The sequence below is a fragment of the Dermacentor andersoni genome, chromosome 11, assembly GCF_023375885.2.
Source record: "Dermacentor andersoni chromosome 11, qqDerAnde1_hic_scaffold, whole genome shotgun sequence".
Lineage (NCBI taxonomy): Eukaryota > Metazoa > Arthropoda > Arachnida > Ixodida > Ixodidae > Dermacentor > Dermacentor andersoni.
Genome location: NC_092824.1, coordinates 107,683,083 through 107,699,239, shown reverse-complemented (window position 1 = coordinate 107,699,239; position 16,157 = coordinate 107,683,083). Strand labels below are relative to the sequence as shown.

The window sequence follows — 16,157 nt, the reverse complement described above, 5'->3', positions numbered from 1 at the left end:
CACATTTTGGATAATGTTAGGGAATCGAAGCGAAAGAAGGAACATCTATGCAGATAACTGGTGTTTAAGAAAAAGTGCTTACGGCACGAGGTAACACGGCAACAGGCTTATTTATTTATTTGCTTGATTATTAATTAATTTTGCCGTCGAAATTACACAGGCGTAGCTATTCGCGTGTCGAACCAATCTTCGTGGCCTTGCTAACATTTCAAGTATTGACGCGGTAGCGTTAAGCACCCCCTGTCGCAGGAAATCTGGAGTTGGCATCCCGCATCGACTGTCGTTTCGGTAGAAATTCTGAGTCACGCAAAACCAACCATGCAAACCCTCCGTGTAGCGCAAAAAAGTTACTGAAATAATTGAATTTAACAAAGTAATATACGTCAGAAAAACCATAAAACACGACTAACACACAACCTACAGACATGATAGTGTCGGATTGTAATTTGAATATACAAGAAAACATAATTCTGTTATACCGAAACTGTAACACAAACCCCTTTCCAGCGTTTTTACCATTCATAGACTGGCCACGGCATCCGAGATTTGTGCGCGCCCGCGCGCGCAAATCTCGGAAGCCAGGGAGCGGCATGCCCGGTTCCTTGCAGCACCTCCAGATGGCGCTCGCCTCAGCCGCATCGCAGTTCTTTTCCTCCACTGTGAATCAATGTTTTGCCTGTTCAGGTATCTGTACAGGCAAAACATTGATTCACAGTGGAGGAAAAGAACTAGGAAGCTTACCAGCAAGTATGCGGCCTGTGGGGTGGGCAACACAGCAACAAAGAAGGTCAAGCGGAAAGTCAGAGAGGCTGAATTAATCTCATGGGTGGCGGCAATGGAAAAGAAACCTGCCATGAGTAACTACTTAAGAGGAAAAAACGAAATTAGGAAAGAAACCATTTATGATAACTCAAAGGGAAGCTCATTACTTTTCGAAGCGAGATCGGGATGCCTTAGAACACGCACCTATAAAGCGAGATATAAGAAGGAAGAAGAAGCATGTGCTTGCTGCGGTAAAGCTAGGGAAACGACGGAGCATATTTTATTAGAATGTGAAGACGTGTACCCAGCGGTCGATTTAGGCACCACTGGCCTCCTTGAAGCCCTTGGGTTCAGCGGGAGCAGTGGTAAAGCAAACAGGTCCGCAATAGAAATCAGTAAGAGGCGATTGGAAGATTGGTGGAAGAAAAGTAGGGAAACGACAAAAGACGGAGACGTACAAAAGCACAGTTCGCAATAGGGGATCAGAAAATTTGGACGTGGTAGTTCACAGTGTTTTTTTTTCTTCATTGGTTAACCTAGGTAGGATATTAGGCAGCATAGTAGCAAGAGCTTGGTGGCGCAAGCCACCGCCCCGTTCCAAAGGGGACGCTCATAACATCCATCCATCCATCGCAGCCCACTCAAGCGGCCGCGTTTCTACCATAAAGCCAGCCTTCGTGCATAGCATTCGTCACCAGTTTTCCCCGGTAAACATTACGGTTACATAAGCTGCAGTTGCCGGGAAGTGTGAGAAACAATCGGAGATCTTTGAATGTTATCGCATTCCGCTCTTAAAGGCAAAGCTGAAGCGTCCTCCTAATTTTTGAAACAGTGCAGAAAACAGTGGATAATTAAATACCCAGCGATAAAGAAACTTCTTTCCGGATATTTCTTGAGCATCTTTAACCACGTAGTCCACGAAATTTCCGCTCTAAATCGCATATTTTACCCATAACCATTTTGGAGAAGCAGCGACCGTGGGCTCTGCCGTTCATCAGTTGCTTACACGGTTAAAAAAAAGAAAACGCAAGCAAACAGAAATTGCTCTTCTTGGGGCTTGTCTTGTGCGCTAAAAATAAACGTCGTCTATATATCTTAGCACTGCTTGCCCGATACTTTCCTGTCAGGTGCACTATGCCACGCTGAAACGTAGGAGCGCCATTCGTGATTCGCAAGTAGCCTTAGCGCAGCGGTAAAGAAAGCAAAGGAAAGGAAAGCAAGATAGCTGACGATTATAGTTTGGTTAAGTTCCCAAGGGCGTCAATTTTTTTAAAAGCGCTTGCATTCTTGGCTAATGCTTGTGTCGTAACAAATGCGTACCGCTTCTCAGACTTTCATAACATTGATTTCAGTGGCAAACTGTACCGTCTAGTGTTCAAAACTTGCGTAGACGGTGGTCCATCGGTGCATGGTGTTAAGTCTGCAGCTCTTTTAAAAGGCAGTGTAGTAATTCTATACCGATATAACATTCACTACAGGCTCTAGCGGGTGCCGTCAAAATCTATGACGTACATGGCATACTGATGCGGGAACATCAAGGCATCGTTGTCGCCCCTCTTTATTTGTTGCCTATTTCATTCGAGTATTTTAGAGAAGGAACTATCGCTTAAAAATTGTCAAATTTTATTTAAGTGTGACCCTTATCGCTATTCATTTCTTCCTCGGTAAACAAGGTAGTGGAATGTTTTTTCTGCCAGAAACTCTATGCAGTATGTCAAGTCATGATTTTTACCACGCTCTGTGTGTTTGAATTGAATGCATGTCAATTTGTTTTCGTTGCTTATATCGCGCTTGCTGTAATGCCTCCAAAGGCCCCGCAGCAGGTACCAAAAAAAAAAAAAAATCTTACCGAGCCACCTCTTACTGTAACAGGGACTCTTTTATGTGGGGGGAAGGGTCATTGTATAAGCGTTTTTACTAATTTGGTAACACTTAGCTTGCTCTAAACCCCATTTTATCAAACGGTCCGCTACTCTAAACTCTTCCTTTCACACCACCGGGTTGAACACGGCACCGTCCTTTGGTTGAACATGTCGCTACGCTTCTTTAGGATTGCTGTGGCGAGTCCATTAAAATGCAGTGACTACTTTTGTCGAAAGTCGGCGCCGTTACCGACTTCCTCGAGTCGAGGTGGATCGTTGGTTGGAGGAATGTTCCAGAATGTGGGGTGTCCATTTCTAGAAACCTTACACGCTGTCGACTCTCAGGAACTGGGCAGTCCGAGCAGAAGTGCTTCAAGGAGCTCGGATGCTTCCAGATGGCAGGGCCGTTCTTCCACGAGATCTACCGGCCCATCAACTTCTATCCGGAGGAGAGGGAGCACATCAATACACAGTTCATCCTCTACTCGCGGGAGAACACCATGCGCGGCGAGCTCCTAAAGTGGTCCTCGACGCCGGCAGAGGTCGCCGGTTCAACTACCTTCAAGGCCAGCAGGCCGACCAAGGTCCTGATACACGGCTGGGTGGACACGGTGTTCTTCGGCGCTTGGTTGAGGGTAAGGGTGTGTGCGCAAACGTGCTTTACGTTTCGAGAATGATTTTCGAATGGAAAACATTTTCTGGTAAAAAATACGCGTTTCCTATACCCAATGTATTCCTAACGTTCCTCTGTTTCTAAAGTCTGACAAAATTGAAATAAATTGAATTGAAGAGTTTAACATCCCGAAGCAACGAGAGGCGCCGTAGTGGGCGACTGAGGATTATTTTTGGCCACCAGGCTTTATTTAAAGTGCATCCTAAGACTGGTACATAAGAGTCGATCGTTGGGTAATTTATTGTTGGGCTAATAGCTGGCGACACATAGCTATGAGAAGAAGGGTGCAAATCGACTCACAACCACAGAGGAGGACAGACGAGACGATTGCCATTACCAGATGTACCAGTGAGTGGTAATGCTTGACTTGTCTATCCTTTTCTACGTACAAGTGTCTATTTGCGCCCTTCAGATAGCCGTTAAAAAAGTTTTACTTTGACAACAGTTAAAGCTCAAAAGTGGATTTGCTTTGTCCGTCCATTCCGTATCGCTGACGACCACCTTTGTCGTCATCGACAACGTAAACGTCAAGCCTCCTCCTCGTCGTTAGTTTCATCATCGCCATAAGCGAAGAAATATAGAAAAAAGATTATGGCCGCCACCGACACTATTTTGTGTATGTGTCACTGAATTCAAGAAACTACATCGACACCTCCCACACTTCGTAGAATCCAAGCTCTTAACAAACCGACTTTATATAGAACGAAAATTAGACTCCCATGGGGGTTGCCAGTGAGCGTGTCCCTTTTCTGCTTAGCCAAACAATAAATCACTACATATTACCTGCATAAAATATGTCGACTCATAGATCTCCCTAAAGCACACTAATTTGCTTATAAATACAGCACACCATTCAACGGCCTCATTACAAGTGTAAAACACCTGAGTTGTTGTAATACATCAGGTGTATTAATACATCAGGAGGGCGGTGACGAGTGCGCATGGTTTCAGAGGTCGCAAAAGGAAGTACTTTAGCGGACAAGGATGCCATTGTGTGCATCGTGTAGTAGTTGGTCTTGGGAAGATGGAGAAATTCTTTCTCCTCATGGTTGACGGCACAGACAAGGCGTACATGACCCTGTTGATGATCAGTCTCAAACACAGCACGTGCACAATCAGGGACGTGCCAGGAATTAGGCGGTTGGCGCAAAACAAGGTCCAATGCTTCCACGGCATCACAATTATGAAACAGATAAAGTAAACGTGGAGTGAATTGCATTGTCGGAATGAGGTGATTTCAGATAACAAAAGAAATGCACCACGTCAAAAAATAAAAAAAAAATATGGGGTTTTACGTGCCAAAACCACTTTCTGATTATGAGGCACGCCGTAGTGGAGGACTCCGGAAATTTCGACCACCTGGGGTTCTTTAACGCGCACCTAAATCTAGGCACACGGGTGTTTTCGCATTTCGCCCCCATCGAAATGCGGCCGCCGTGGCCGGGATCCGATCCCGCGACCTCGTGCTCAGCAGCCCAACACCATTGCCACTGAGCAACCACGGCGGGTCGTCAGAAAGAGTATCTTAGGGCTACGGACACAAATCTGTGAATTGTTTCATAAACCTGTACATAGGAGCTCTGTCAAATGAGTCTACTTAAATTAGGAGAGCCTGAGCGTGCTGAAGTTCGAGTATGTATTTGTAATACCATATCATAATCTGCAACACAATGTATACAAATATTATATACGATACAGTCGCAAGGCTTTTCCCAGTCGCGGTGGTCTCATTCCTGTGGGGGCAGAATGCAAAAACGCTTGCGTAGCGTGCACTTAGTGCACATTTAAATTACCCAGATGATCAAAATTAACCTGTAGTCCCCTAATAAGGCGTGCCTCATAATCAGACCATGGTTCTTGCATGTAAAAGCCCAGAAGTTAGTTTTTCAATGTTTAATACAAGCTTTTGTTCATCGCAAAAAAGTTGCAGAATGATTAACAACCTTTCTTTTCTCTAATATCACAAAATGTACAGTTTTCCAATTAAACACTTTATTTAAATTCATGCAGAGCTCTTCAATCACACCCCACCGACCATCGTAACCACAACCATGCGTGGGCTTCTTGGCCGCTCCCCTATAATCGGTGATCATGTGCACAGTTATTTGAGCAACAAGATAGCTGATAGCAAGCATACAAAATGACAGTCTCTATTGTGAGAGGATGCTGCTGTTGCGGTAAATTAGTTTGGCGCTGAAGGATTCACTGAATTCTTCTGTTTTATTAATGTATAGGAGGGCCCGTTGGGACCACTGAAAAATTCCCGTGGGTTGTATTATACTTAAGAAAATGCGATTTACATCAAACCTCGGATACGTCGTTGTGTGATCCCTTTAAATTTCAGCACCTTTTTTTTGGCAGGAATTCGAGGGTGTGTCGTTGCTTATTCGTGAAAGTTTTGACTGAAATAAGAGTGGTACGTCATTAAAATCTCGTGCGTAAAGGCCCACACGCAGGTGTAACTCGACTTACTGTGTGGTGCCCACAAACGGCACCTCGTTTTGCCTGTACTGCGTAAGTTTAATTTCCAGAAAATGACGACGGCCTTTCTCATGGTGGGAGACTTCAACGTCATCATAGTTGACTGGCAAGGCGGCAACTCCCTGCCCTACACTCAGGCGACAGCCAACACGAGGGTGGTCGGCGCCGAGATTGCTCTGCTGGTCAACAAGTTGGAGGTGAATATATATTTAGCAGAACAGTAAATTCCTGGGGTTATTTGGCATGGCATAGTGGGCAAAAGGCAGTGCTACTGCAGTACGGAAAGGCTACTGGCCCCACCTTTAACTTTTATGTTCCCGCTTTTTCCAGCCTTTATTCTTATTTTGTCAGCATGTGCGCGATCGTGCTCGCGGTGAAATGATCTTCCAGTAAAGCCCAGCAGCAAGAGAGTGTTCCTTCCTGTTCAACTTGTCTTTCTACATTTCAGTACAATGCTAGCATTCGTCTTTACCCACAACGTAGTTAAGATCCACAGAATATGTATCAGTATATATGACCTTCAGATTGCATTGATTTCTATTTTTATGCAAATACAAATGAAAATGTAACACGAACCGATTCTACGGATACCGGTATAAGAAGTGCAGTCACCAAAGGCCTAATTGCGCCTTCTTAAGAAATCAGGCGTGTGATTTCGGAGACCATGCATGAAGCAGAGCGCGATATGCAGTAAAAGCCGACTAATGATTCATCACAGGATCGTAGTTATTCGTCCCGCCAATATTAAACTGAATCAAACGTATGATCAATAAATATGGAGACAGTTTCACTCTATGCCCGTTCACCTTGTGTGAAGGCACCAGGTCTACTGAAAAAGTGCCGAGGGCATAAAATCCGGGTTGGTACGGTATGGTATGGTACGAAAAACTTTATTCAGGTCCTTCAAGTCGCACTAGATTCCTAGCCCTATGTCATTACATTTCATTTCAGCCCTAGCCCTAGAGGCTAAAACTGAAAGGCCTAGCCTCTCGGCCGCATCGTGGGCTCGGTGGACTGCCCATGTCTGTTCTTCTTTGTCATGACAAATTCAATCATAAGAACACAGATTTAAAAAGAAAAATAGAAGACGGGGCGAGCTGTAGTGCGTTCCTCTGTCGCTCTTTTCTGTCCGTCCATGCGTTATGGTGCTTACACGAACCAACACGACCAAACAGCCCTAATATTAAAATGATATCACTAGTGGATGCAACTCAATGGCCACTTACGTTCTTGGCTCTCTCTTTCTCCTCCTCTCCTTCGTTAACCACGTCACAGAAAGCATTTGGGGCGAAGCGGGAGACATTCCACATCCTGGGTCACAGCCTCGGCTCCCACGTGGCCGGATACGCTGGCGAGAGGCTTCCGGGGCTGGGACGGATCACAGGCAAGCTTTGCCGTCGTGTTCATTTTTTTTTTCTCAACCGTTGTCTTGAAATTTGGCAGACACACTCACGGTGGCATATGGTGACATCGTAGAAAAAAAAAAAAACACTGCTGCATCGTGGCAGCGCCAATCTTCGAAGCTTGGTGGCCAGTCATGAAACTTGATTGGAAGGTAAAGCAGCGGCAGCACATATCCCAAGGCAGTGCAGTGACGACGACAGTCAGTTGGATGAAGCGATTAGATACAGTCAAAAGTTTGGGCACGTAGGGAAGTTATGAATACGTCCAGCCCAGGGATATTGTAGCTGGAGACCTTAGGGATAAGCTTAGTCCTGCTGGGGGCTTAAGGGATACTAAAGAATAAAGAATTTCAGTTTTATTAGTAAATCACCTAGCGAAATTAAATAAATGAAATTTGGACATTCATTTTTCTGTTCTAATAATCAACGTATTGTCACGAAACTAACGGAAGTAGAGCTTTTAAAGGAGACTTGATAAGTGTACACATGTTTAGTGTTTGTCATGACTGTCTCTTTGTTATGATGTCACTTGCATGACTAAATTATCTGGTGCAATAAATGGTGCTCTGTTCGAATGTTCTGAAAAGTTCAGCCATTCGGTTTCTTCTAAACCTCTTAACGATTGTATAGTTTGTGCAATGACGTACCCAATGAACACCTATGTGTGTAATGACTTCTTTCTTTTAACTTAGTTACGCAAGCACTCATTGATAGCCTACATGCTCAACAAGTTTGTCATTGCCTTAAGCATCTTGAAGCTACACTTCTGTACACTGGCTTGACGGCGTACTGAACGTTGCTCCTCCACCAAATGCAGATTGTTTTCATAGTCCTGTGATCGGATGTCAACTGTCCTGATGTCGCGGGTGTTGTGGCCAGGAAGGAAGAGCGAGATGACCAGGCGAGGAGTCACACGTTTAATGGTCTCAGACGTGTTCTATCTCAAGAAGAAGAATAGCACGCGCTGCCAGACCACTAACCACACGCAGTCACGGGGAACAATGTCTCCCCGCTTTCACTAAATGGCAGCATGTACAACAGCGGGAACGTGTCATATTTTATTGTCCTATAGCATGCCTAAGATAGTCGATGATGGAACACCATTCAGAGTGCCTTAAGGACACGAAATCTGACAATTTCAGGTCTGGATCCAGCCGATCCCTACTTCCAGCACATGCCGAAGGAAGTACGCCTCGACCCGACTGACGCTCGGCTGGTGGACGTTCTACACACAGACGGCGCATCGGTGTTCGACATATGTGAGATGAAAAAAAACTGCACACCTTTATCTAACTGTGTCAGAAGTCAGAAAGCTTAATAGTTCCGAAATAGCAAAAACAATTAGACATACACATGAGCAAGTTTGTTTTACGCGACACGTTTAGTGAACAAGGGCGAGCTCCAGCCCATTAAACCAAGGCTGGAGGACATCAGTATGGTGGACAGAACCAAGGCGCTTTGCGCAAAGGTAGTGTAAACGGGCTTGATGTATAGTGCCAGGGCACGCCCATAGGGCTAGCGCATCAAATTCACATCTCAGATGCTGATGTGGAAACCTGGGGGCCCGTATGGGTATTACGAGATCTCACATGGGTCAAATCAGAGTCCCAGCCGGCTAAGGCACACTTCATGCTTTGTCGCTAGTGTAATGTGTTTATTATTCTTTACGAACTTCGTGTTTAATGGCGGTTATGTGTGCTGGAAAATGTGTTGGATTGTGGGGATAAGGTTAAACATGTAGAATAAAGGCTTTGATTACACATTGCCATGTCTAATACCGTTTGGCTAGTATTTTAATTACGCTGCCGTCACCAGTTCAAACAACCTTATGCTCGTATTTGAATAACTTTCCATGACTCGCTGAAGACTGCGACGGTTTGTCCCCGCCGCATGGTTCCAATCATGTGTCGCAATGTCTCTCCTTTCCTTCAGACAAAGCCGAAGGGCTGGGCATGTACCAGCCGGCCGGGCACCTTGACTTTTACCCCAACGGCGGCATCAAGATGCCCGGCTGCTCGACGAACTCTCGGATATTGATTACGCTGACCAAGGGTGCCATTGAAGGTCAGCGTGCGAAGTCTGTACTTTTTATCCTCATGTGTGCAGGGACCGAGGGGTAGCAAAGGGGGGTCCACGTGGTTGGTTGATGGCAGGACTTTTAGCTCATTGCCCTTTTAAGAGCTTCTTAGGAAATGATGTAGTCACGAGTCTGACTGTCTGTTCAGGTAAAATCATGTTGAGCCGAAGAATTGGGTCACTGACTGATTGGGTCACTACTTTGCATTCTGAATCGGTCAGTGACCAAATATTTCTGCTCTGGTTACGTTGGGAAGTACAAAAAGAAGACACCGAGCTATTAAGCGGAGTAGCAAGCTAGCGCGCGCTGTGAATCAGTGAGGAGAAGGAGAGAGGTGCTCATTTTCTTCCTATTGTCGGCGTTAAAGTGAATGTAGACTGTTCAGTACTGTCACGTTATTTTTTCTTCTATCTTGCCGCGTGCCCCAGGAAAGGCTCATCGGGCCACACCGGCTTCTTCGAAACTGAAACAACAATGTTCTGACAATGCAGTTACCTTTAAAATAACGGCTAGAATGTAACATCACTTGCAGACTCCGACATGGCATTAGGTGCGTGCACTATATTAGCAACTTCTGTGCGAACGTGGTTAGGAGAACCATGTTTCATGGTATCACGGTGCTATACGCCAGTCATCTCCTTCAGTACTCTCAAAGGCGTACTCTCTCCGAGAAGTATTCTTTCTAATGCGAAAGTACTATATAGAACTTGCAGGTATACATTAAGAAATGTTTGTCGCAACTCTTTGGAACGAGGCACCTCCTTACGTATGTTTTCCTCTTACACTTTGAACATAATGCTCGAACTACGATAATGTAACGTCACAGCACACAGTGCAGAAGTAGAAGCGAATGACAGTGTCCCAATCAGCCTTCACTCGACGTGTTATTTCAGTGGCAACCTCCTGCTAAATACAAGGTCGTATTCACAGCCCCCGCGGCTGCATTTTAATGTACGTGTAATGTAAAAAGAAAAGACAAAAAAAAAAAGCTCGCGTAATTCGCTTTGCGCGGACATCAAAAAGATATAGCCCCAGATGGTAACAATTAATCAGGAGCCCTCCATTATGGCGTCCTTTGTAAATGCGCTGCCTTGGAACGTCGAACCTATGCAAACAACAAGTTGATCGTTCGATCGATCAATCGATTACTCTCGTGCTGCTACTCAGATCCATCGGACTTTGATAGGAACGAAGGGCGTTATTCATCGTTCGTGTTGCAATGCTCGGATCACTGGTAGCCTACACGCCACTGCTCTACGTTGTAACAAACCACACGCATAACTACCCAAGTCAGGACGAACCTGTCTAACATCTTGGCTCTGGTGACGCACCGGCGACGACGTGCGCATACGCAGCTGCCCGGTCGGTGGTGTGCAACCACGAGCGCGCCATCGATTACTTCCTGGATAGCATCACAGAGCGCGAATGCACCTCGCTGGCTTTCGCGTGCATCTCGTTCGAGACGTTCCGCAGTGGCCGCTGCTCAGACTGCGGCAACAACGGGCGCCTGTGCGCACGCATGGGCATGCACGCGGACTCCTGGAGGCCCGTGGACAACACCTCGGTCCAGATGTACCTGCACACCATGGACGAGGCACCCTTCTGCGGTAAGCGGCCGTGAGTTGGCGTGTTTGCTCTCCAGCAGATGACGTGTTAGCCCTACACTGAATTGTCTACCGAAATCATCGGATATGTACGTGACTTTAGGTGAACGCAAGAGCGCTAGCGAATTTCCTTTGTGCCAAAAGCATTTCTCACTGTTTTTTTTTTCTGTGTGCGTTTACGCTGTCTTTAGGTATCTTGTTGGAGAGTTCGAACGCCTGTTGAAGTGATTAGCAGTAGTCGAACAAGAGAGGTCTCTCGCTGGAGCCATTGTTCCGATAATAGAACTTTGTCTCGCCAAGCCAGCAACTGCAGTTGTTTCCCTTACAACGGGCAGTTTGCTTCTTGTCGAGCCGACTTGTTGCCCTTGCTTGCTTCCGGGAAAAAGTGAAAAAGGACCTCTTGACAAGCGCACTTGTCTCCTTGCCTTCACCAACCTGATATATCCCTTGCTCAACCACTATTGGTCATTTCTTGTGAACATCTGTATTTTTTGTGCCTTGTTTGGTTTTAAAGCGACAGCATTCCTAGGCTACCCCCCCTTTTTTCTTGCAGTTTGTACGTTCTTGTCTAGCCATTTATGCGACCTTGATGGTGACCTTGACACGTGCATATATGTACAGATATTGACACTTTTCACGGAGCAGTTTGTTCTAGAGAAACGAGATGGCGCTTTCGGTGGTGCACCGTGCGTGGCCTCAGCGACAGCGCACGAATACGAAATCATTACCGCTTCTGCCTTGCTTGTGTGCGATCAGCTGTCTGAAACGAAACTGAGTTTTCGCTAATGCTGTCTGCTCCAATCATGCTGGATTGAATCATGGGGATTGAAGACGCATGCAGTATTTGGCTGCAAGGAATGGAATGAACCTGTTTGGCCATGTTCGTGGACCGCTGCTCCAGCTGTCCGTACGTGTTACCGGCTCTTTGAAATGTACGGCTTTCCTCGAGGTTGCAGAAATTTCGTCATCTGCCACTGTTGTATCGCTAACCTTCAGAGAAACGGCTTCAGCCCCGGAACGTCGGCAAGAGTGAGTACCGCTGGTTAAACAATAACAAAGGAAGTCGCGCCGCTTCCTGTCATAGTAACTTTCGCGCAGAGTATCTACACATCTGCCCCAACTGCCACGGAAACTAAGGCCGGCTTCATCGCCAACATGTCAAGAATAAGTGAATGGGCGCACACTTGAATGTATGTGCACTATATGCGCACAATGTATGGTCGAAGCTAAATGTTTCGTGACGGTCCACAAGAGTAAGCGAGTTACTGGAGATAATACGTCTTTGCTACAAGGTATTACAATGTACAAGATAGCTACGTTTCAAGCCTTGTGCGCAGAAGTAAGAAATATATCGGAACGGAACATGAGCAATTGGGCAGAAGATAATCAGATAGTGACTGCCCCGATGAACTTCATTGAGTAATAAACGTGACAAGCGCTGCTTCAAAAATATTTGTCAAATACAGAATGATGAGCAAAACACACTGATCCTGATTCGATTCATGAGCGGAAGGTTTGGATAGCATGGAATACGTATTTAGCCTTGCTTTTAGAACAATCACGATATACGCTGCTCGCGCCGTTTGGACAGCTTAATCAGCTCCGAAAGCTCTATTGCATGCTCTCCGAAGTTGAGGTCAAAGCTTCGCCTCTTTCGCCCAGCCACCGCCTACGACGTCTCCCGAAACAGAGGTTCGCTAAGCCGGACCGCCGTCATACGCATCCATTGTAAACACGGAGGCAACAGAGGCAGTTGAGGCAAGCAATGGACGCGTCACCACGTGGTCAAGCATGGCAGCTCCCACGGTATCGCCGCGGAAAGAGTCAATAATATAACATTTCCGACGATTGGTTTTGAATCCGGTTCTTCCATGACGACGCTCTAAACCACGAGGCCATGGACGCACGTCTAAAAAGGTGGAATAAAACACATTAACAAATTTCCCTGGTTCGAGCCAACGCTTTGAGACGCTTGAAGCATCAGGCGTGTCGCGTAGTAGTAATTATGCTTCTAATAAATGAGCGCGCACATATTCTAGCTGTCAATAAAGATAGAAGTTACGGGACGCGCTCGTTGCCGAATTTCGCTGCGACTCTGTCATATGACTGTGGTGCTGTGGGCCGTTTCCCCGAGGTCAAGCACGTGCATCGTACACGTGTTACGATTCAAAACATTTTACTGCAGAACAAAAGTGTCGCTTTCTCGGCAACATCCACCACGGTGAATGAGGGACGCGTTCGTCACTAAAATCTCGTGTCGTAATGTGCCATTTTGTCGTGGAAGCTTTGTGCACGCCGATTGCCACACTGCGGGGGATCTTCATGATTTTCTGTTTTACGTGTTGGTAATGTTCTCCATAAAACGCCAATTTGCTTTAAGCACTGCTAGTATGAACGTCTCAAATAATGCGAGGCCAAATATTTACGTCAAACGGAGTAAAGGTTAAAGAAACCAGCAATACGTAACTTCGGCGTCTGCTGTCGTGTCGCACAGCACGTATAACGTGACATTTGGCGCTGAAGTACGTGTTTCACCTGCAGTGTTAAATAACACAGATGCCCCCTTCATGTTTCACGAAACTTTGACCAAAGAGTTTCGTGAAAAAACAAAGCACGCGCGGCTCTCGCCATTATTTACAGTAAGAAGCAATGCTTATATATATATATATATATATATATGTTAAGATGAACACCTTTATAAATATCAGTGTGTTTTGGACTGTACTGCTGATAGCCTTAAACAGCGTGATAAGATAATAAAGACCACACCTAATTAGCTAAGTTGCAATGAACCTCGGTAGTACGGGGGAGCACTGTGGCGTCCGGCGGAGGGCGTTCTCAAAGTCTCCGCGAGAACATAAGCTTATATGCGAGTTCTGTTAAAAAAAAAAAGCTTCATCCGCCCTCCGTACTTCCGATCTTCAAAACATATACCGAGCGATGCCGGTAACGAAATAAGTTTGTCTCCACCATGATGTCACGAAAATGAGCAAGCATAATTACTGGCGCAACTATATACACAAACTCTCTTTGAGCTGTATCGCGGTGTGTACATGCCACTGCATCCTCGGCTTGTCATTGACTATGCCGATTTTCATGTAGGCTGCTGCAGACTTTCAGTGTCCTCTGCGAAGTTTGCAGCGTCAGCTAACGCTTGTGTTCGGCAATCACTGCGGCGCTCTAAGAGAGAATTGGTCCTCAATGAAAACAGAAGAACGGAACACCTGACGACACGCCCAGCGTGCTGCTAAATGTTCGTGCGATGATCAGTAAAATGGCACACACAAGTTAACGTAGATATTGAAAATGTTAAGAGTTACACGGATGTTGCATAGTTCACAAATATTGCACGTAGTGTTCGCTTCTGGCTGGCACTGTTCTTGGTTCATGGCTACTAAAAACGGGGATGTATAATAGGTGCTCTATATGTTATTTCTGTATTTGTTCTTCTACACTTACAAAAGCCTGGGATGGTACGGGAAGCAGAGAACAGTCGGCCTGACAAAGGCCGTAGTACATGAGGCAGCGTCCACATACAGTCTAGGAAGTAGCAGAAAAGCGAAAATGAGAATACCAGAATGTGTACCACAATGCAGTTACGTTATGCATAAGTAAAAAGAAAACACCTCAGACATTTTTACACATTTTGGCTTAACAAAGAAATCCCACATGCCACGCGTATTGTTGTAGGATATCACGTGCAATTCAAACATAATGCATTCATTACACTATTCACACATACAGATGACGACAGAGCAAAACTGGGAAATGAGGTAACCAAGTGACGCTGTATTTATTAATTTTTTATGAAAGGACCTTGCATCTCCAATGGTGACAAATTAACACAGGATTGAACTTACTCCCGCATAATATATTGTCATTATTTGATAAGCGCGACATCTGGAAGGTTAGTATATACGTATAGTAGTTAGTACTATAGTATAGTTTTTTTTTACGAGATTAGCACCCTTACCCTATTTCAGACATTTTGTGTCTACCTATCTAGCCTCTTTACACCGTCCATAAACTGAAAAAAAAATCCTTTAAAATTTCTTCGGTGCTGGGTGGAATCACACCTGCGTCACATGCTTTCCTTAAGAACACAGCCCGACGTTCTGGCGCTGCGCCACGAACGCCCACGGCAGCGAGTGATTAATTCTCGGCATTAGCGTGCACCCGGCGCACCACGGGTGCAATCTCGGAGGCCATGCAAAATAGAGGGTGACTTCACGGGCGCACCGCTAGATGGCGCGGCATGTCCGGAGAGACGCATGAAAGAGGAGCCTCGCTGCAGTACACGGCATACGCCTACCAGCCCGCCACATTTGAAATCTCGGAGGCCGCTCAAAAGGAGCGGATCCTGGCGGGAACGCCACCAGATGGCACTGCACGAGACACATACCTCCTTGAAGCTCTTGGGTTCAGCGAGAGCAGTGGAAAAGTAAACATGTCCGCAATAGAGATTAGTAAGGGGCGATTGGAGGATTGGTGGAAGAAAAGTATGGAAGCGACAAAAAATGGAGACGTACAAAAGCACAGTTCACAATAGGGGATCAGAAAATTTGGTTGTGGGAGTTCACAGAGTTTTTTTTTTTTATTGTTCAACTTAGGTAGGAAATTAATCAGTATAATAGCAAGAGCTTCTGGCGCAACCCACCGTCCTGTTCCAAAGGGGACGCTCATAACATCCATCCACACGCTGCAAGACACGGCTCATACATGACGTGTTTTAGCAGGGACAATACGGCGTACGTTTCTTGCACGTGTGCGTGACAATACGTTGCTTGAACGCTAATTGTATTAACGTCAACAGTCATGGTGAGATGGATAGTGTCAGGAGTTTTTTTTTAGGTTTGTGTCGATTGACGCAGCCCTATAATTTGATTTGGTGCAGCATTCCCCTTCTTCGTGAACATCGTGTTGTGGAGAACAGAAAAAATCTTTTCCACTGGGTACTTCGTCCTCATCTTGGATGGTACCAGGGGAAGAGCCGTGATCAAGATTAATAAGGAGTACGTATAGACAATTTTATTTTCAAATCATGTTTGCTTTTACATGAATAATCGGCTGTTACATTAATAATTTGAGGCCTTCTCACATTAACGTATCTAAAAAAGATTTTGCCCTTCTCGGTAAGTTCGTACGAAGTCTGCCAGCATTGCTGCACACGATGCATGCTTCTTGCCCATGCTTTACAAAACAGACAAGTGCGGTGCCAACAACTGGTAACAAATGGACCACACGTCCAGGTGGTGGTGGTGGTGGCCGTATTGGTGGTTGTGTTGCCCACAGGTG

General features: G+C 45.7%; 1 protein-coding gene across 4 annotated transcripts in view; it reads left to right on the top strand.

The window, feature by feature from the left end:
- Positions 1-16,157, top strand: part of LOC126539408 (pancreatic triacylglycerol lipase-like) — a 50,602-nt gene that overhangs the window by 32,051 nt on the left and 2,394 nt on the right. For 3 of the 4 annotated variants that reach the window (XM_055075360.2, XM_050186232.2, XM_055075361.2), the window contains exons 3-9: positions 2,970-3,259; positions 5,829-5,975; positions 7,054-7,162; positions 8,324-8,440; positions 9,114-9,245; positions 10,614-10,865; positions 15,757-15,874. In XM_055075360.2, the coding sequence (XP_054931335.1) occupies positions 2,970-3,259; positions 5,829-5,975; positions 7,054-7,162; positions 8,324-8,440; positions 9,114-9,245; positions 10,614-10,865; positions 15,757-15,874 (1,165 nt within the window). The remainder of the gene's footprint in view (positions 1-2,969; positions 3,260-5,828; positions 5,976-7,053; positions 7,163-8,323; positions 8,441-9,113; positions 9,246-10,613; positions 10,866-15,756; positions 15,875-16,157) is intronic. The other variant, XM_055075362.1, reaches the window with a different exon arrangement.